This window comes from Tauraco erythrolophus, chromosome 4 (assembly GCF_009769465.1).
Source record: "Tauraco erythrolophus isolate bTauEry1 chromosome 4, bTauEry1.pri, whole genome shotgun sequence".
Classification (NCBI taxonomy): domain Eukaryota; kingdom Metazoa; phylum Chordata; class Aves; order Musophagiformes; family Musophagidae; genus Tauraco; species Tauraco erythrolophus.
The window spans coordinates 57,625,214-57,647,226 of record NC_141468.1 but is presented as its reverse complement, the minus strand read 5'-3'; the positions used below and the strand labels follow the sequence as shown (position 1 = coordinate 57,647,226).

At 41.3% G+C, this 22,013-nt stretch overlaps 1 protein-coding gene across 1 annotated transcript in view; it reads left to right on the top strand.

Annotated features, from left to right (window-relative positions):
* The first annotated feature begins 241 nt into the window (after positions 1–241).
* The window catches only part of PLBD1 (phospholipase B domain containing 1), a 42,232-nt gene continuing 20,460 nt past the window's right edge, over positions 242–22,013 (top strand). Inside the window, exons 1-4 of the mRNA XM_086610120.1 lie at positions 242–320; positions 9,500–9,719; positions 16,284–16,367; positions 18,292–18,430. Of these exons, the coding sequence (XP_086466246.1) occupies positions 242–320; positions 9,500–9,719; positions 16,284–16,367; positions 18,292–18,430 (522 nt within the window). The remainder of the gene's footprint in view (positions 321–9,499; positions 9,720–16,283; positions 16,368–18,291; positions 18,431–22,013) is intronic.

The window sequence follows — 22,013 nt, the reverse complement described above, 5'->3', positions numbered from 1 at the left end:
CGCGGTGTGAACAGCGGCCGCCGCTGCCGGCCGCCCCCGGGGCGCATCCCGGGCCCTGACGGCGGCCGGCCAGCGCAGGGGGTAGCCGTCGCCCCGGCGGGGCCACCGCCAGCACGGGGCGCCGTGGCCGGGGCGGGCGCCGGAGGAGGCGGGGGCAGCGGTGAGACCTGCCCTGAGCGAGGGAACTTCTTAAAGTCCCGCCGCCTCCCGGTGCCCAGAGGAGGCGCGGGGAAGCAGGAGCATGTCCCGGCTCGGCGGCGGCGTGTGCTGCTGCTGGTGGGGGCTCGTCCTCCTGTGGGCGGCGGCGGGGGGCCGAGCAGGTGAGGGGGCTCGGAGGACGAGAGGGCGGCCCTGGGGGGGCGGCAGGGGGGCCGCGGCCCGGAGGCCCCTCGCCGGGGCGGGCGGGAAGGAGGGAAGGGAGGCAGCGAGGCTGCCCCCAGCCCTGGGCGTGCCGGGCGGCCGGGAGGGGCTGTCCCGCCGGCGGAGCCCGGCCCGCAGCTCTGTCGCGGCTCCTGAGGGGCCGGGGCGGCTCGCCTGGCTCGCCTTGGCGGTCCCGCGGGGCTCCGCGCCTCGCCGCGGGCAGCAGCTCCTCGCCGCGCCTCCTCCCCGGCTGGTTCCGTGGGGAAGGGTCCCCCCATGCCGCCTTGGATCCGGGGGCGAGGGGCCTCGACCCGCGGCAGTGCCGAGGCCGTGGCGGCGGTTAAGCCCATCGCCCCGGGAGGGACCCCGCCGGCCGGGGAGGGCCCGGCTGCCTCACGGGTTCGCTCCGCGGGCACCTCACGGCCCGCCGGCCCGGGCAGGCTCGGCTGCGGTGCCTCGTGGGCGTTAAGTGCTGGCACGTCGTTCCTGCCTACTGAAGAAACATCTTTCCAGTTGCCGGAATGGTCGAGGGGAGCCGAACTGAGAATTCAACGGATGGGAAGCTGCCTTGAGCGCCCAGTGGTGCTGGGTTTTAGTGTAATATGCACGCGTGGGAATCACTTAGGGTGGACACTTCGTTTTGGTGCTGTGGCCTACAGCGTGCAGCAACTTCCATCTTGGTCGGAGTTTTAATCTAGCTTGTGGGTGGAGGTCGTCGTCTGTTTCGGAATTTGTGCCTAAGCATAATCTGGTATCTTCTCAGTAGATGAACTTGTGTTGCCATTAGAGTAAGTAATTTACCAGTATTTGATTAACTTAAAACTTGAAGTTGTTTGCTATGGTTCGAACACCACTTCATGCTAATTTTGTGCTTACGGTTGTTTTTCATCATGTATTTACGTAATACACGTTTTCAGTTGAAGCTGTGAGGCTCCAATTAGAGTAATTCAATAACTGAAACTTTTGTAACACTTTTGATCTTGCTCAGTTGACTGCTGTAGCTTTTCTATCTCTTGATTTTAGAGCTTTATTGTATTGCGACTTCCAAGTCAGATTTGGATGTCAGCAGAATTTGGCAAATGTCATAATGGCATATTTTGGTGAGCTTCACAGTTTTCCACACAGTCTTGACTTTCTGCTTAAAAACTATGTATCTGTGTGGTATGTTTGAGAAACATTACACCTGTGGGCACACACTGTAGTAACTAACTATGTGCTAGAAAAGACATGCCAGTCAGGTATGCACATAGGATTATTATTCCTTTTTTTTTTTTTTTCCTTTTCACTTAAAAGTATGAAACAAATTCACCAGCAAATGGAAGGACAGGGAAAGGAGTCACTAAAGGAGGGAATTTAAGAGATGTTGAGGTAGTGTGGAGTGTGTGAAAGTGAAGCTGCCTCTGGAGGATCAGTAAAAGTTAGTGATAGATAGCAGCCATTTAGCACAGAATACCCATTAGAGAATTCTGGATACCATCTGTACTGATGGTGGTAGTAGGGTTGTTGGGAAGCAAATCTCAGCAAGAGAATATCTCTCTCTTCTGCTGCTTTCAATGATTTCTGAAGATCTTAAGGGCTGGATTCAGTGCTTATCTTCTAGGAAATTCCTAGTTAATTTATTAATTGCCATAAACCAAGGAGAAGCTAAGGTAACGGTTGTTTTAGTGTCCAAAACGTTACAAGCTTCTCACTTTGCCGATGGTCCCGCTTCATCTTGGAGGCCTACTTTTCAAACCTTGCCTGAATTGGCAAAAACTTTTACTACTATGTTAGCAGGGCTGAAGGAAGGGTCAACTGTGAATCATGCAGAGGGAGTGAAGGAAGTTTAGGGTATAAAGCAGTTTCAGCTAATACCTGACTGATTCCTCAGTAGTGGTACTGTACTAAGTATTAAATAGAAATGCCTTTAGGCTATTTAATGGAGTAAACTTGGCCTTCAGCACTGTGAATTGTCTAGAATTTTATTTTTAAACTTGTTTCAGTGTTCTATAGCATTTTGAACCTTGAAGATTCTTCATTATACTGATACTGTAAAAGTTGGCACAGAAAAACCCTCTTAAGACTTGTTTTGAAGTTTTAGAAGGTAGGCATTCTTTATTGCAGCGATGGAGACATGGGATAGATTCCTCCAAAGGTGCCTACATGGTCCTGAGATAGAATCTTAGGTATACATTGTAATCATACGTATTCATAACGTTTCCCTGAAATTATACATATTCTACGTTATTCTCTTAAAACAATTGGTTAATTTTCTCTTGACCAGCATGTGAAATACTTTACATGCTCAGTCCTTTGCCTCCACCCTTTTCTTTTGAGTCTGGGGTACCTTTAGGGTAGGTGGTCCGTGAGTAGATGGTCACAATCTCCCCCTACCAGAATTACCTTTCCCTCATTTACTGCTGCACATGCTGACAATCCAAAACATGGTATCAAAGTTTATGCATTTTCTGGGATGTTCCCCCTTCAAGGATGGCAAACTCTTGATAGGGAGTTTTTCAATGAGTCACTCTTTACAACTTCAAGGATGGTCATGCTGTTCTCAGACCTTGTGTGCACATTTGTCTTTAGATATGTGCAAACAGCCTACTAAACTCTTCATTCAGTTCTTTCACAAAATTTAACTTCTTCATTGTTGGATAACAATACTATTTGGAAACTTTCTAGAGAATGAAATTTAGGGACTATGAGTGTAGTGAAACTACTTGTCAAATTGTTATTTTTGTTTCCTCTGTGGATGACTTATACTGGGGACCCATAACTGTTTTGGCAAGTTTTCTGCATCAGCTAAGCTTTACTAGTTAAAGTATCCTTGTGAACATGAAAACCATACAGGACTCAGACTCTTAATTTATAGCTCACATTTGAATATTACTTCTCTCTCATGTAAGCACTAATCAGGGAATTAGCCTTCAAATAACGACAGGCCTGTTAGAGGCAAATTGATAAATTACTTAGGTCTAAAATGTGTGAAGAAATAGGATAAATTAAGGCCAGTAGAATAGAAAACGCAAATAGCTTATATTCAAGCAGAACAAGAAAGCATATACTCCTTTAATTGAAAATTGCTGGGTTTCTTGTTAAGTTCTTGTGTGGCTTAAGCTAATCTCTAAAGAAGTCTTGAAGTACTTAACATTCATTTTGTAATGGATTCCAGTCATAACTGTGCTTTGAAATCTCATCTGTAGTTTAGAGGTATACAACCGTTTTTAAACAGTTAAAAGCATGTTTCTAAAATTTTAAATGGGAAAATAGGACAAGCTCTATCAAAGTACAAAATTGAACAGAAACATTAGATGCTTCTTATTGTGGTTGACCTGAAATATTTAAATGCTCTACTGTGCTAGCATAATCTTTACTACTGAACATTAGCTGTAGGAGAGGGTGTGCCAAAACAGGGTATGTGCAACTTTGTGCTGGGTTTTTTGTGTTCCTAAGTTGCGCAAAACTAGTTTTCAGTGAAACAGCAGAGTGATAGCTTCCTTATTTAGTGGAACATGTATAGGTCGAATCTATGAAGTACATCTGAACACCTCTATGGAAAAAGGCTTCACTTTGAAAAGTCATAGAAAAAAAGAAGCATGTAAAATATAGATAAAAATTAGTTAAGGTAGCCAGTGGTTTTCCTGTTATTAGGAGTTGCTTACGGTTGTTAATTTAATTTGGCTTGTTACATGCAACCTAACTAGTGCTTCATTGCTTGTGAGTTAGCTTGTTTCTCAGACTAAGGAAAAAAAAAATTAATTCTCACCCCCCAAACCTTGTAGCTGTTTCATCTGCAAAGAAAACAGAGTTCTGTTAACTTCTTTAATTAGAAAGTCCAACAGCCTGTCTAGTTATATATATGTTTTAAAAACAACTGATGGCTGGGAAAGCATATGGAAAAGCAGCTGTTGCATATTACCAAGCAAAATCTACTGGCATTCTTAAGGCATGTCAGGTGTTATTTTTGTAGGTGTAATTTCTTTAATAAATACTAGTGGTAGCTATCAAATACCGTGTTTGTTAGATGGTCTTGGGCCTACTCTGTTTTTCTTCCTCATCTTCTCTGTCCTTTCTGTTTCTTTCATTGCAAGTTACTGCTACTCTTTCATGTCCTCTTCAGCATCTGATTTCTTTTTTCCATCTTGCCTCAGTTTTCTCAGTATTTCCTTTAATTGCTTTCTCTGTGTTCTCATGAGCATGTAGGTATTTCCACTCTCCTGCTGCCACCAAATAAAAGACAAACTCCACTTTTAACATAACCTTGGTGATGTCTGTATTGAGCCAAAAAGGCAGAGAACAGATTTAGCATTTCAGCCTGAATAGCAAGGGAACTACTACCACCTTCTAGCCACGGCTGAAATATTTTAGTTTTTCCATTATTTAGGGTATAATCTTGGCAAAAAGCAGATACTTCTGACTTGTTGAAGAAATTCCAGCGGTCTCCCAGCTGTAGTCCCTATTTCTGGCTCTTTATTTGGCAGAAGCATTTAAAACCAGGCAATTTGAGGAGGGGTTCCTTCCAGCCCCTACTGACTGCAGAAAGGAGAAGGAACACTTGTTATTTCCAGGCTTGTTTTGTCGTTGCCCTTCTCCGCTTCTGTCTCCCACCATACAGTGCGCTGGTGGTTGTGGAACTGTGCATCGCTGATGCTATGCAGTTCTCCTGGCTGGCTGGTTACATGGACAGGAATGGTGACTCCACTGACCTACCCTATCCCCAGGGATTTTGAGTCATTCATCGCAGTAAACAGTGTGTGCTTTGGTTTGTTCAGGTTATTCTAAGCAATACTGTTATAGAGTAGCCACAGATTATCAGAGTCTTTTCTGTTCTTCAGGGTCCTGAGGGCAGGCAGTAGGCTGAAACACTTGTCAGCATTCTCAGCTACACACTGGAAAGTCTAACTTTGATGACAAAAGGATGAGTTACAGATTCGTAGAGATACTGCATTTGGTTCATGTGTAAGAAGTTACTGATACAACTGCTGGGATAAGAGATGCTAGGGCCTCTGCCTTACCCTCAAAAAAAAAAAATATAAAAATACCAGCATTTTTCAAGGAAAATGTTCCTGTTGTTGCAGGGCACATGGGATTGTTTGGAAGTATGCAAGTGCTTCTTGTATATCTACATTCCATGTTATACTTAAGTTCTGGATGTTTTTCTCGGCAAAGGTAGTGCTGCTAGCTTAGATGAATGCAGATTAAAATTGTAACAGACTGGGAGATAGGAAATGCTTTGATTACACTGTAGTGTAAGTGTGTTTTAAGTGTGCACAAATTTATGAACTTGTAGTTTTAACTCTATCTGTAGCAAGATAAAGACTTATCTTCTAAATTGTAACAATTATTGTATGATTATATATGTGTTCCTTGAAATAAACATAGCAATTTCATTTGTAGGTATTTTGACACTTTAGACCAGGGCAATTAGATTTGCAGAAACTGACATAAAAATTAATGAGGTGAAATGGGACAATGAGTGAGTTGGAAAAAACCCCAACCAATCAGTAATGGGAAATGGTCTTTTCCAATATTATTGTTAAGCCACATCTATGACGACTGTCTTGATGCTGTTCCTCTAAAGGCTTCTCCAGGTTTGTAGCAAATTATCCTGTAATTTAATATTTCCTCTTCTCTTCCATCCTCTTCTAGTCCTGTTTTTCTTCAGTTTAAATTTGTCATATAGTGAAGTTGGGGCAGGGCAAACTCCAAGGGTAATTTTAAAGTTTGCCCTGACTTTTGAAAATAGCTCTGCACGTTCATGCTCTGACAGAGTATAAAACAAAGAAACACAGGCTGCTGTGTTAGAATACCTGTGTCAGATCAGTCTGTCTGGCACTGGCATCAGCCTTCTTTTAGAAAAGAAAGCAATGACTATTTTGCTTTAGGCAGAATAAAGTTTCTTTGACATACCTATTTAGTCTGTGGGCACTAATAACAATACTCAGCTGCCCTGGTTCCTCTTGACTACTCACTACCTCTCCATAGCCTGCTAAAGAGATGGGAAGTAGATCATCTCTTCCCCTACTTTGTTCTTGCTCTTTTTACCCATTCCTCAGCTGTCTTTGTGTACTGAGCACACAGCCTGTCTCTCCTCTGCCTCGCAGTGGGCTTCTTGGTTGGAATCAGCCATCCCCTTTACTGCTGGACAGGCTGGTTGTGTTCTGTGCCAACCCCTTGCAGCACTTCTTCAGAGGACCTCCCTTTCCCTGACCTCTTTGCTTATGTGAGCTTTAGCTTTGTAAGATGGCCTTTGGCTCTCATCAGTGATGACCCTTATCAGCCTGCTCTTCTTTTTATAGATTTTCAGTCTGAGTGATTCCCATGTTTACCCTTAAGCTAAAGTAGCAATTACCCCATGTATTACTAGAAGATAGTTAAGGAGACAACAACAAACTACGATTATAGCCACTTGAAGAGTTACCCAATGTCTGTCATGTCTCAGTCCTTTAAATAGCCTCAGTACCTGGCAGATGGAACGCAGTGTTTAAAAACATGTTTTTCAAGTCTCTGAAATTACTTCATCTCTAAATAGAGATTCATGTAAAATTTTCTATTCATAGAATGGGGGAGGGGGAAAAAAAACCCAGTTCCTTCCCTATTAAAATTCTGTTCTTGCTAATGATTTTCCTGTTCACATGAGAAGTGTCTCTAGTACATCATGAAGACTGACATAGTGCTTAGTGGTACAAGGTCTCGCTGGAGGCCAGTAACCAGTGGTCGATACTGCTCAGCATCTTCCTTAATGATCTGGGCGATGGGGCAGAGCGTACCCTCAGCAAGTGTGCTGATGATACAAAGCTGGGAGGAGTGGCTCATACATCAGGGGGTCGTGCTGCCATTCAGAGAGACCTCAGTAGGCTGGAGAAGTGGGCTGACAGGAACCTCATGCAGTTCAACAAAGGGAAATGCCAAATCCTGCACCTGAGGAGGAATCCTGCACCCCGTGTACCAATATATTCTGAGGACTGAGTGTTTCGAAAGCAGCTTTGCAGCAATGGGCATGGGGGTCCGGGTGGTCACCAAGCTGAACATGAGCCACCAATGTGCCCTTGTGGCAAAATATGATAGCTGTCTCCTGAGCTATATCAGGAGGAGTGTTGCCAGCAGATCGAGGGAGGTGATCCTTCTCTTCTGCTCAAGATTGGTAGGGACATGCTTGGAGTGCTGGGTCCAGTTCTGGGCTCACCAGTACAAGAGAGATCTGGAGCTGCTGGAGAGTGTGGCAAAGGGCTATGAAGGTGATTAAGGGACTGGAACATCTCTCATGTGAGGAATGGCTGAGAGAGCTGAGACTGCTCCACTTGGAGAAGAGAAAGGGCAAGGGAGATCTCATCAGTGTGTAAAAATACTTGAAGGGAGAGTGTAAAGAAGATGGAGCAGTGATACTCAGTGACAGGACCAGAGGCAATGGGCAAAAGCTGAAACACAGGAGGTTTTCTTCGAACCTCAGGAGACACTTTTTTACTGTAAGGGTGAGCAAGCACTGGTACAGGTTGTCAGAGAGGTTGTAAAGATTTTCGTCCTTGGAGATACTTAAAAGCTGTCAGGACATGATCCTGGGCAACTTGCTCTACGTGACCCTAATTGAGCAGGGGAGTGGGACAAGATGACCTCCAGAGATCCCCTCCAACCTCAGCCGTTCTGTCATTCTCAGTAAGAAACAGTTTTAGGTATTCTTGATGGAACACTAGGAGAGAACAGTTTTCTGGCTGTTGAATGACAGACTATTCAGCAGTCTGGTAAAATGGATGAAAACTGGCTTGAAGAAAGTGAATAATTGCTATGTCAAAAAGTGATTAGTTTGAGAAAGGGTTTGGTTCTTGGAAAACAATTTTGCTTTTTTTATTCAAATACATCATGGCTCTTCATAAAAATAGCTTCTTTGTGTTATGTTTCAGAGTAGTGAATAAAGTGGGTGCACTTAATTTGAAATCAAACTAGCTGCCTAATCACAAACATTTTACTTTCAGCCTTTTGAAGAGCATTAGGTATTGTGCTGGCTTTTTTTAGTTCCATTATGGTAGCATGCATACTAAGTACTTTGTGTGAGATTATGCAGAATTAGATCTAGTGCTCTGTTTTGCAGCTGCTATGCGCATGGTGCACAAAATGAATTGTTGTGAGGAGTAGTAACCAAATTGTAATTTCTTGCTATAAACTGGCAGGACAAATTGCCACATGCTGGAGAAGGGTCAAGGGAATAAAAACATTGTTGGTGTCTCGGTAGTTGTGTTTATGAGCTTATCCCTTAGAACTTTTCAAATAGTTCTGAGAACTCTGATTCATGATTTTTGAATTCTTTTCACTTGTAGTAACTGTAGTAGTGATTTGATCGGTGATGAATAGAGACCTGATGTAATCAGGTCCTATCTTAGAGAAGGCTGAATTAGTTACTGGGGTTTTTTTTGGAAAGCGGTTTACCTTGCTCTTTGTTCTTCTGCTCAGCAGGATTAAAACCCAACTATTGAAGAATGTTTCTTAAACAGCAGTCCAAGCAGAACTCTGAGGAGTTTAGTGCCCTTCCTTTGCATTCATTTTGCACTTGGGATCGATTCTATTCTGGCTGACTGATAGGGATCGTGTATCTTGAAAGATTGCATACCTGTGGTGCTTTTGTGTTTAAGCCTGTGATCCACTGAGTTCTAGTGCTCCTGTTAAGTAATGCCACCTCCAGGATTAATTGCCCAGAAAAAGAGTTTAGAAAACTTGTACCCTTTTCAGTCTTTTGGTGGAAAACAAAGTCAACAGTAGATTATAATCCTTTGCAGCTGCTAAAATATGCTGTTTTGCAAAGTTACTTTCAATAAGATTTGTATAGATTTTCTTCTGGGCCAGGTAAGGAAATACTTTTCTGAATTTTATGTCAAGACTCAGCTGTGTTGGAGCTCTGTGCTGAAAGAGTTGTAGATAATTTCCAGAAGAGTAACATGACAATATTTAGCTGTAAGCTTTTATCTTGGTAAAGGTCCAGTTACTTCTCATGCTACTTTTCAGTATGTTAACATTAGTGTTGCTCTGTGTAATAGAAGTAAACTTGGTGGAAAGCCATCAAACTAATTTTTTTTAAATAGCCAAAATATTGTTTTGGCATTTCATTATTAGATAGGAAATACCTACTCATGATTGTTTCTCTTGCCCCCTTTCTTCTCCACCATAGAAATCCGCTATGCAACTGTGTACTGGAATAAAGCTGAAAAATCACTTCAGGTCAAGAATATACTGGACAGGAGCGGAGATGCCTATGGTTTCTACAACAACACTGTACAGACAACAGGTTGGGGAGTTCTGGAGATCAGAGCAGGCTATGGCCATCAGACCTTAAGCAATGGAGATATCATGTATGCAGCTGGCTTCTTGGAAGGCTATCTCACAGCTCCGTAAGTACCTCAGGAAGCAACTCAACTTATGACACTTCCAGTGGATTTCTGTATACTTGTGTGTTGTTCGTTTGTTTTTTTTTCCTTTCCGTTAATTCCCATACATTTAAACTAACCATACGTTTTGCAGTTGTGTGCTGTTCTTTGAATTAGTAGCAGGTATGAAGTATAGGATCTTTGTTTTGGGATTAAGATGCGCCCTCTCCTTCTCATCCTGCAAGCTCTCCTAAAACCTTGGTGAGATAGATGAGTACTGTATCTATAATACTGATTAAGTAATGTAATCACAGAACAGTGTATGTGTAAGGAAGTGTGTGAGCCCTGTGTTGTGTATAATTAAAAAGGAGTAGCAGAAAGAATAGTTATCTCCCCAGCCTACAGTTAGATGACTGACCAACAACAGATGAGACGATTGAGAGCAGATCAGGCAGGGAGATGTTGCTAGCAAGGGCTACAGGGCTTCCTTAAGGACCTTTTTCACCAAACACTGTCAAGAAACTGCTGGGGAGCAGATACTGAAACATCATAGCATGGGGAGTTTAGCACTCTTGGGCAAATTTGGAAAAAAAAAAAAAGCTGATATAGTGATAGGCCTGAAGTCAAACGTGTGTGACTAAAAGGGTTAGTGTACTCCTGAAAGCCCTTTGACGAGAAGATTAGGGACTGAATCTCTCCCACAATGCAGATCTATGAAAACTCACAGAATTTTGTACATGTTATGAATCCAGAGCAGTCTTTTCTAAAAAAAACCCCAACCCCCCAAAAAAACAACCAACCAACAAATAAAATTACCCCCAAACCAAACCCTATTCTTTCCTTGACTAAGCTGAAAGACCGAGTGGCTCTGTGACGTACGAACTGGTAGGATATAGCTGGTGATATAGCTAAGAACATGACATGTGGCTTGTTGTTGAACAAGCTCCATCTTTTTCTGTCAACTTAATCATACGAAAGAAATGTATGGCTGGGGAGTAGTTGGGAGATGCTTTTGATGGATACAGTGACATGAATTTGGCTTCAGCAGCTTTGCTTGCAGAAAACTAAAATAAATACCTATAGGCTGCATTGAACAGGCGGGCAGGGGAAAGTTGTCTGTCGAATGATCGTCAGATATAGCTGCTGGACAATATGATATTAATTTAATTAGTAAGACATTTTAAGATCAGTTAAGACTTCTGGATAGTTCTCTGACTGTGTGAGATGTTAATGTGACTCTCTAGTAGACATTGCTGGAGATGCAGCTAGGTCTTTAGAGAGTATAAAGGAAATTCAATAAAATAGCGTTTGTCAATAACAAAACACTTCTGACTGAAAGAGTAAAGGAATCCTGGAGTTCTGAGTGCACAACCTGTATTCCAAGCTGGACAGGCATTGAAGTACATGGGAGATCTGGATGTATGTTATTGGGTGGTTTGGCGTGAGAGGTTACTGTTAACATGCTATTCAGTCAGTTTATGTAAACTACATATGGATCTGGGGGATGCTAGCATTTAGAATATTGTTCAAATTTGGTATTGCTGAATGGATTTTTTTCCCAAAGGCTTTACCTACATGTACTCATCTCTATGGTTAAACTTAAGTTTTGTCATACCACATAGAGAGCCCAATCCAGGCTCAGCCTGATTACATGGCAAGTAATGTTCTGGTAGCAACGACCTACACCCTCTTCCCTTCTACCTCCCCAGTAGATTTACAAGTCTTCCTGGCTGTCTTTTAAACAAACTTAAGTATATGCCCGTTCTTTTAAACATGGTCTGAATGTGAAACAGTGTCTGCAGGGACTTTATCTGATGTTTTAGTCTATGCTTAGGTGTAGAGGAGGGAGTTTTTTCCCTTTGTTTTTTCCACAGGTGTTAAGTGAAGATTCATAGAAGTGAAGGTGCTCACAAGTATTCTGGTCAAGGTGCTTGCATTCCTAGGTCAGGTGCTGACTGAGGCTGGTTCCTAGCCCTAGCTGTTGTCACTGTAGGGCTACCAGCGCTAGCACTGAGTGGCCCTTTCTAGATACAGCAGAAATAGTAATGAACAGAGGTCTTAAAGTCTGTGGAAGTGAAGTTGAGGGTTTGTGAAAAAGTAGGGTTTGAGACTTTAGCTTTTAAGCAAAGTGGGAAACTCAACTGTTTTAAAGGAGCTGAAGGGTGAGAGTGGGTTAAGATGCAAAACCAGAAATAGCCAAAGCCTTTTCTGAGGAAACTTTTTAGGGAAGTCCATTGAGAAATTCTCTTACAGTGCAAAACCTGAAAATACTTACCATCATTAAAATGATTGTCAAATACTGTACATACCATCTGAATTTGGGTTTTGGCTATGTCTTTGCTGCATTGTACATCTGTACCTGCAGTGGAAGTATGTTTCTCACTGGGGGTTATGAATATAAGCTTTCTCTGTCAGGTCTTGTAAAGCTGTTTTGGATAAAGAGGGCTTCTCTTTGAAGCTAAGAATACTTATTGAAAATGCTCCAGCTAAGGAGCAGAGATGAATTAGTGATGTGCTCCCTGACCCTTGAGAAGATGGAGAACCTATTCAGGTTTTAGCTCTATGACCTTGGTGGTTTTTTATTAAGCAAACTACAACTAATGAATCCTCTTACATAGTGTGTTTGCAATTTCCTGAAATACAGGAGCAGTTGAGAACTCACTAAGTTTGTAGATGTTAAGATTGCTCTCAGAGCTCCATTTCTCCTTCACTGTCTTGCCTAGAGATTCACAGAATCCCAATTAACATGCAGGCAGATGAGTTGGGACAGTTGTCTTTGGGACAGTTGCACGAGTCTTCTGAAGTAAAACTGGGAAACAGTCTTTCCCATTCTGTAACTCTGTTCCCATCACACTGCCTGGCCCATTCAGCCTGTCTTCAGGGAAGCTTTTGCAGACACCAACACCGGCAGTAGCCACACACAGCTCAACTTTCCTTTTTAAAAAACTTGCTAACAACAAAGAACAATGTAACAGTGTGTTTGACTGTGATGAAGGCTTTATTTGCATCAGTAGCCACTTAGCTACTGGAGTGAAGATGCTTGTGTCACTTGCCTGTTCAAGTACCACTTTGGGTGGCTCAGGCATAGCCCTGCAGTGTGAATACATTGGGTACGCCTGATGATTGCAGTGTCCTCTAGCACATTGCTACCTGTAGCCTGAACAACTCTTAAGATCTCCAGCTGTCTTGCATCTGTTTGTAGCCATGACTCTGTGAAGCAGAAATGGCCCAAGGTGGCTCTTTGCAGAAACTCTGAAGTCCTACCAGGAAGAGATCTGATGTGATGCGTTATTGGGAAGGATATGCTGCAAGCCTGATCACAAGTTGAAGTACAGGTTCCTGCAGAAGCTGTCTGGTGAGCAGGAGCTCCAGCTTGAGAGTGCCTGCAATTTGGACATCTCCTCCAGGAATTCTTAGCTAGCTCAGTTCTTGCATTACAGTTAGGGCATGAAGGAGGGCACAGCACAGCGAGGACTCATGATGTAAGCAAGAGAGTGTCAAAATACTTGTCCTAAAAGTGTACACTCTGTCCTTAGTAGGAACCTAAGCAGAATGAAAGACAACCAGACTTAAAAAAAGAAAAGTAACAGGCTGGGACTGTCTTGTCTTAGATTACTGGGAAAGAATTAATGTTGGCTCTAGCTATGTAGGTCTGTGGCAGCAAAACCAGTAACTAAGTCAGACCCATTTAGCAGTAAGGGTAGAAACACAGGCCTTTTCTAGAGCATGATTCATCTTCCTAGTGTCAGCATCTGATTCAGATAGTAGCTGTCTATTTTGAAAGCGCATAATTAGTGGTGGAATAAATCTAATTCTAGTGCCTGTAGTGTGTGGAGATCAGACATTTTATTTTTATCACTGGTCTCTCACCTCTCTATAAGGTCCAGTCCTATCATGCAGCCAAAGACATTTGCTCCAGTTTTCTTGGGTATGAATTCTCTTCCCTCATTACAAACACAAGTGTTAATGAGGCCTCATTTTATCTGAGGAATAGCAGAACACATGTAAATGTGATGTTAAGCACATACTTTTAATCAGTTACAATTGAGGCATGCCGGGTGCCCAACAGCAGTATTTAAATTTGAAGCAACGTTAATTGTACTCTTTTTTTTCTGACACAACCTCAGCAGACTTGAGTCCTGTCATCTTCCTCTCTAATTTGAAGAAGCAGGGCTTTGCTTTGCTGGTTTTAGATTCTGAATTCTTGTCCCACCTTTGTAATTGCCTTGCATTTGGCCTCAGATACAGTTGCAAAGCCTTACCTTACTGTAATGATCCAATTTACTTCAGAGGACAATACCCTTACAAAATATGCAAGCCATGCACATAGAAGCTTTGTTAAAGCAAAAATAAACCCCAACAACCAAAACCAAGGCAACTAGAGGAAAAATTCTCGATAACCTTGGGCTTTAAAAAAGGAAGATCAATTGCCAGAATTGTAAGTACTCTGTTAGCATATATAAGAAGGAAGGCCATTAAAGAAGCTGTTTTCAGTCCTCTGATTCTGAACTAACTCAGTCTCTATGTCAATCATCACAGCTTAAAGATACTACAAGTGTAAAATCTGCCTTGTGTTGCATAACCTTTGAATGCAAAATGAATAGAGCTGATGGTTGAATCTGGAAGCCTGATCATCTGTCCTGGCCTAGGCAGTGATTAGAGTAGTATCCTGGATGTTTTTATCCTGCTCATCTGGTTCTCATCCCTAAGAGACCATCTGCCAGATGGATTGTCATGTGCAATTTACGCCTCTGCTCTAGTGCCATGAGAGCTCCGAGTTTAGTATGGAGAATGTTACGCTATGTTTTCCTTCCTAAAATTACTTGGGATTTTTATTTGCCAAATTTTCTATGACTGCAAGGGTGGAGAATATTGATCTCTCTCTTCAACTTTCTTGTCTTCTTCAAGTAGGTTATGATTATGGCATGTAGTCTTGTGTTAAATGGGAGACAGGAAACTCTAGAACTAAAATTGATGCTATAGTTGCAATTTTGTGAAAAGTGTAATGGTGCAAAGCTACTAAATACTCCCCTGTCTTGCCCTAGCAGCTCCCTCCACAGATCCAAACCGCTGACTTGTGTCTGCCCTGGCACTGATCAGGCCCTTTCATGCATCAGTTCATTTACTAACACAGTAGAGAGCTGCCTTCTGGCACCAGCTCTGTTGCTTATCTGTCTACATAACAACCTAATTCACACTACAAACTGCCAGAAAGGTATATTCCCTTTTCTTGTTGGATTAGTGTTGTGCCTGAATGTATGTTGACAATTAGATTTGGTGGTAGTCAGAATGGTATCTGATCTGAGACAAGGTAGCAGGGTCATGCAATCAAGTACTTAAACAGCTGGGAATGGAGCAGGAGGCAGAAAGAGAGGGAAGAAGGTCAATGGATTATTCTCTAAATATCAGCAAACCATTCAATCATCTCTGGCCGTATTCTCACATTATGCCCTGAGGGAAACTGGGAACAGGTCCTGTCTGCCTCTCTCTGAGGAAGTTACCCTCCTGAGTTTTAATATAGGGAATTCTGTCCTACTGGCATGTACTTTCCTTGAGGCTGGTATCTGTTTCTTAGTTCTGTTTTCTTTCTCTCAGCACTTGGTGGGAGCTAATTTTACTGATGACTGATGTAGTTCTACCAACTCCAGACATCAGCGAAATAATTTTCTGCTGATTTCCACCTAGAACTAAATATTCTTCTCCCTTTCTTCCTTTTCTTTTTTTTTTTTTTATTCAGTGGCTGAAAAAAATGTTGGTTAAGTTAGACTCGAATTATCAAACGTTGGTAGGAGAAAAAGTTAACAGAATGAGACAATCCAAAAGTTCTGTTTTGGCTTGAGTCAGAAGATTACATTTGGCTTCACTTGAACAAAACAATCAAAAAACAGCCAATCAACCAACCAAAAAAACTCCTAGAACTTTTGTTTCTATTAGTTAATGGGCTTACTGAATTCAGCAACAATAACAAAAATCACAATTATTTTGGCCTCCATAAAGCTGAATCTGTTTAGGGCTGGCATGAGTTGGAGTTTCTGTGAGAACACGTAGGATCAATGCTTTAAAACAGATTTAGCTTAATCAGTAAGGAGGGAATATGGTTAATGGTAAGTAAAACCTGCTAGAGTTCAGGCTGGAATTTTCTCTCTCACAACTGAATTGGCGAATTACATTCTCCTCAACTCTGTGTGTTCTTAGTTCTAGACAAAATAGCTCTCTAGTAAACTATTTAAATAAATTAATAAATTAGTTAATAAATTAATGTGCTAAGGCTTCCAAGATGCTTCTGGCCTCCAAATATTCCCTGAATGTGAAGCTTTGCCATGAAGTACTTCAATGTCATTCCTTCTTATCTTTCCGTTGTACAGCTGTTTGAGCAGATATTAGCAAGGTCGTTTAAGTTAAATTTCAATAATCCATTTGTTACCTTTGTTTGTCATTCATTAAAGTTATGAAGTTATATCTGTGATTAAGAAAAGATTACTTTGTGGGCTGCGGTGCTTGTCTATCAGTGCTTGTTGACAAATGAGTTGATAAGCAAAAGGAAGAGAAAATATAAAAGAATAACTTCTGCTACTCTTGTTCTTTCAGGCACATGTATGACCATGCTGCAAATATGTATCCGCAGTTAATTAAGAATCCCAGCGTTCGAAGTGGAGTTCAGAATTTTATGGCGTACGTATTTAGTTATTAGAAAAGAAATTATTAAAGACTTGGGATTGGAGGGTGACATAATTTTCAAGGGTTTTTTATTCTCTTCCTTATGGGCTAAAGAAAATACGTGCTTCCTTTCCTTTTGATTGAATGCCGTTAGTTTGAAAAATAAAACAAAATACTAAACATACATATGCCCTTCCATAATTCTGATTCTTTCAAAGACATGCTTAAAACTATTCCTGCAAAGGGGTGTTGATAATGCCAATGAATTCTGAATGTCATTCTAGACAAAATCCTTTTCTGAAAAGCTGGTATTTTGGATGTTGTTCTGAACAGCGTGGTCTCTTGGCACCTTAATCTTTTTAGCACTGTGTATCCTTTCCTTCCTCTGTTAGCTTAGCATTTTGTTTATTCTACCACTGACATAAATTCTGTTCTAATCACAAAAGTCCCGATCCCCTTTTCTCTTCAGCTGTATAAATCAAAAGTAATTCTGCTCAAATAACGCACCTACACTGGTGGGAAACTACAAGTGGGAGAGGAACCAGGCCACGTACTGGGAATCTCAACTGTGATTACCGCATATTTAAATCTCCTTAGACTTATGTTTTCTTCCATTACAAATACTTCTGTGAAACTGTGGTCGCTTCTGGGGACTATTTTTTCCATCTTGTCTTGTGCTTTCTACAAGGGGTTATATATCTGACTAATTCTGCTATTGGTGCACATACCTAAAGTTGATGGGTTTTAGCTTATCCAAAAAGAAGAGGAAAAAAAAAAATCTTAGTGCTCCCTTACTATCATTCTTCAGCATTGCTGTCCTCCTTGTGAGAAAAATGGGCTAGCTACCATATCAGTGTGTATGTTTTTTTTTCCCAGAATGACTTAGCACGCAGCTGTATCCCCCAACATGCATTGTTGAAGGATGGGGGAAATACTAGGTGGCCTTCTATCATTTTTCTATTGGCTATATCCTGGACACCTGCATTGCTGCTTTACTTAATAGCAGTCTTGCAATATGGGCTGCTGTGTTGTCCTGAAAGCCTTTAGGCCTGAATGCTCTGACCGTCTCCTTGTTTCCTCTGACATACGTCTTCCATCTTGTTACTTCCAGAAAGCTACATCTGACTGTTTTTTTCACCCATAGACTGCTGGAAGAGTTTGCTTCCTTGCCAGGTTCATTCTGTCTTTTTTTGCTGCTGTACATAATGCTGGATGGATAGATACAGGAGGATGAAAGTGCCTGGAATCTGTTCCTGACATAGTGTAACAACTGTCGTTCTTCTGTGGCCCTTTGTGCACACCAAAGGAGGGAACTCTGGGAGGTCCTTATAATGTTGGCTGCTCTTGCCCTAGAGTCCGTTCAGCTTGTGTTGCCTCATGCTTTAAACCTGGGTTATTTGGCTACTAACTTCTTGATTGGATTTGACACATGCAATGGTTGTGTTTGACTTCCCACCTTTTCCTCAGAGGACAGCAGCGGTTCTTAGGCAGTGTTTGAGCACCAGCAGCAGCGCACCTTCATTGCACTTGTAGGCAGGGAAGAGAAACAGGCTTGCCAACCATCAGTCTATTTTGTCCTTAAATAAGCGTTTAAAAGGGAATGGTTCATCGGACATATCAAAGCTTGTTTCCTTTTTACTGACCATAAGGGGATGCAAGATCTGATGTAAGAGCCCTCTACAGAGCTGGAGTCCAACTCTTTCTTTGATACTAAAGTCTAGTAGAGGCACACTACTGTAGGATATGTTGCGTAGATCTGAATGTTTATACCCAGAGGATATAACACTTAGGTCTGCAGGATTTCCAAAGCATGATTTTCCTCAAAACACTAGGAAGGTTGGATCACCTGGGTCATAATACATTTGTCCCTTCCTTGCATTATCATTTGTACTCTTAAAACAAAAACAAGAAAACCCCAACCTGTTTTTTTCCTCTGTAGGAAACAAGATCAATGGACAAGACAACAAATCAGAAATAATAAGGATGACCCTTTTTGGAGGCACGCTGGCTATGTTATTGCACAGTTGGATGGTCTGTACATGGGAGCCTTTGAGTGGGCTAAACTGCACAAACAAACAGTAAGATGACTGCACCTCCTTTTCAGTACCTGGGGATGGGGTGTCAGAGGACAAAGATGGGAGAAGGGAATCTGATATTAAAAAAAGAGGATAATTGGTGACAAGTACTCATTCTGTATGCCATTCTACAAAAACTTCAGTGGCTGTTCAATGTAGATAACGTGACTGAGTATTCAGGTTGTGTCACCACAGGTCCTTTGCATTAGACTTGGAACCCTGGATGCTCATGTGCTGATCAGGTTGGGGCTGGCTTTTGTATCTACATGTGAATGTTGGAAGAACAGACACTTCTTAGGTGCTTACTGCTGTCACTTTATAAGTGTTGTAGAGAAAATGACCCTCCAGGTATAAAGAGTAGCTGCAACAGCATAAATCAGTACATAGGGAGTGTATTAAAGCTTTCATTCTTAGTTCCAAGTATCAGATTTCAAATCTTAAAAGCCTCACTATTTTGGAGTGTGTTTTATGTTGCTAAATGTCTTCTCTTTTTCTAAATCTCCCATTACAAAATATATGGTCAGTGCTGTGTCAGGCCAAATGGGGTATGGTGGGTGTGGGTGAGGTTTTTTGTGTGTGTGTTGTTTTTTTTTAATTCAATTGGAATTGTGTTGTGGATCATCAGCTTGTGTGCAATAGCAGAGTCCTTTACCTCCAGCAGATCCTAAGTCTCATGTCTAACAGGTTTCTCAATGTGAAGTGGAGGACTTGAGTAATTGTAGTTGACCCCTTCTGTGTGTACGTTTACCCTGTGGCCAGGGCTAAAGAATAGCCAGCTGTTCTATTACCCAGTGACCCCTCCCCACTCAAGGAGGGGAACTGGGAAAAGGAAGGAAGAGCCATGGGTTGAGATAAGAAGTATTTAATTAAAATAAAAATGAATGGAAAATAATGACGACAACAATAATAATATATACAGGCAAGTGATATATGGTACAACTGCTCACCACCAATGTCCAGCCTGTGCCCAGCTGGCAATCCCAGAGCAGGAAAGTCCCAAAACTGGGGTTACCCGGTGACCATTGAGAAAGAGAGGGGAGAGAGCGAGAGAGAGAGAAGAAGGTGGCCTGTTCCCAACAAACTTTACAATTTATAGTGACCAAGATGTTACATGGTATGGAACCCCCATTTGCCAACTTAGGTGTCAGTCACTCTGGCCATGTTCCCCCCAGGTTCTTGGACACCAGGGTTATTAGCAAAAAAAAAAGTTGAAAAAGTCCTTTCACCATGGATACCTGCATACCACAGCTGGCTACAAACTAAACCAAAGTGTCTTATCAGCTTTGTTCTCACCGAATCCACTGTTTTAAGAATGCAGCTTACTTTAGAAATTCAGCTTTTCTGAACAGAAAATTGATTCTTCTGTGTTGGGATCCATATGTTTTTATTAAAAGCAAACATTTTCCCCATGTATATATTTCTCACTTGAGATGGTGCTGCAGGTTCCTCTGTTTGCCGGAGCCAGTAAGTTAACATCAGTCTTTTACCTGTGAGTACAGTTTGGACAGCTGCTTTTGCATCTATGTATTTGGTTTTTGTTGGCATCAACATGGTACCTGATAGCTCTGCAAAAGTACATGCAGTTCCCTTTTATGTTGGATGCCATACTACTTTTCAAATACTTTTGGGAGATTAGGCTACAACAGTGCTATTTGTGTACATATTTACTGCTGTTAGGATCCCCTTCAGGAAATGAAGAGCTTGAAGATTGTTGCTCTGAGCTTACATGGACAATAAAAACAGGTGCAGATGCAATGTTACTGACTAGTATTCTAGGTTTGACACAGCCACTTATCTGAGAATCAACCCAGCTTCTCTAAACTGTTGGCACTTAAAAAACCCAAACAAAAATGAATAAACAAAACAAAGAAAAACTAATAAACTGAACAAACAAAAAACCCTGAGAGGACCAACAGTATCTTACTTATTCCTTCTGATTAAAGAAAATCTACCCTCCAAAGAGGCTGTTTTCAACTTTGCTCTTGCAGTACATATAAGAATGTTAAAAAGGTTCCTTTATTTAATCCTTTAGATTGTTAGTAAGTAAAATCTTTGGCAAATGAATTAACCCAATAGATAATTTTTTTTTTCGTATTTCAAAGTATTATACTTCAGTTCAATTAATCCAATGTTTTGATCTTTCTTTGAGCAACAACTGCAGTACCATTACTCATTTCTCACCTTAAAAAAATAATTAAACTTGTTGCTGAAAGCCCTCACAACAAATTCTGCACTCTTTTAAAAGCAGATCTCATTCCTGTTTTATGTTTTCCTTAGTGCTTTGAGTGTTGCTTCTCTTTTTGTTGGTAGATACTGTTTCATTAAAAAAAGAATCCTTTCTATATGTGTATTGTCTTAGGATTATTATCATTGGGAACAAGTTTATCACTTATCTTTTCATCTCTGGTGGTGCAGAAGTTTGCATTCATGGTGGTAATGAACATTAGAAGTATTGAGAATATCTCCTGTGTGGGTTATGTGGTGTTTCTTATTGTCGTGTCATGTTCCTCCCCCCGCCAAAAAAACCCAACTACCACCCCCAAAACAAATAAACAAAAAACCTCCCCAAAACAAACAAACAAAAAACCTCCCCAAAACAAACAAACAAAAAACCACAAACAAACAAAAATACAAAAAATCATCACTACGAAACACTCCAAAACTGAATCAAAACCCAACATGTGAGAGGCTGTATTTTCTTGCCTCATGTTCTAACTTATATTGGGAAAAACTATGCATACTTCTAAATACAAGTGCTTACTCTCTAATTACTCTTTTTGTGCAGAGGGCAATTTTCCTCCAGTGTCCCAAGATTAAAAAAAAAAAAGGCTAAATGCTGCAAAGAAAGACCAGGAAGTCTTACTTTTTCCTCTAACTCCCAGAAGATCAGAGTCATGGGAAAGAGAGGAGGAGACAGAGTTCAAAATTCTTACATTCCCTCTTCCCTACACTGAATGCTTTTACGTGGACAAATTTCACATTTAGGGGATTAGTTGATGTGCACTTATTTGAGGAAGACAGTGAAAATATCTGACTTTCTATTGTCTTGTACAATGCATGATAGTTTGAAGCTACGCTGGATCCATGTAATGCTTAAATGAGAGTTGGATTATGTGCACACAGGCCACTGAAACGTTCCGTTTTTCTTTTCTTCCCTAAACTTTAGGTCTACTTCACTTGCAATATTGTAGAACCATTGTGTTTGCCACAAATAGCTGAGTGTTACTACAGAAGGAAAATCTGGTGTGGATTTTGAACTGTTTGATACTAGTATTAGTACATATTTTTTTATACCTCTCTGTATAAAGCATATGCTTTGTAGTGTGCTCTTCTGAACTTTCTTTTTTAATTGCATGAAGTCTGGTTTCCTGCCTGGCTATTTTAGATAGGTGCTTCCATTGAGACCTGCTTGAAGGCAATGTATATTGTAAACTTCTGTATTTTGAATTTGATTTTTACAGGTATCATTACGAATGATGTCAAAATCTGAATATGTTTTCATGTTAAACCCTCTGGTTTAGCAACATTTTATATCCAGTAAATAAACCCAACCCTTTTGTCAAGACGATTTCTGAAGGAGGGGCAC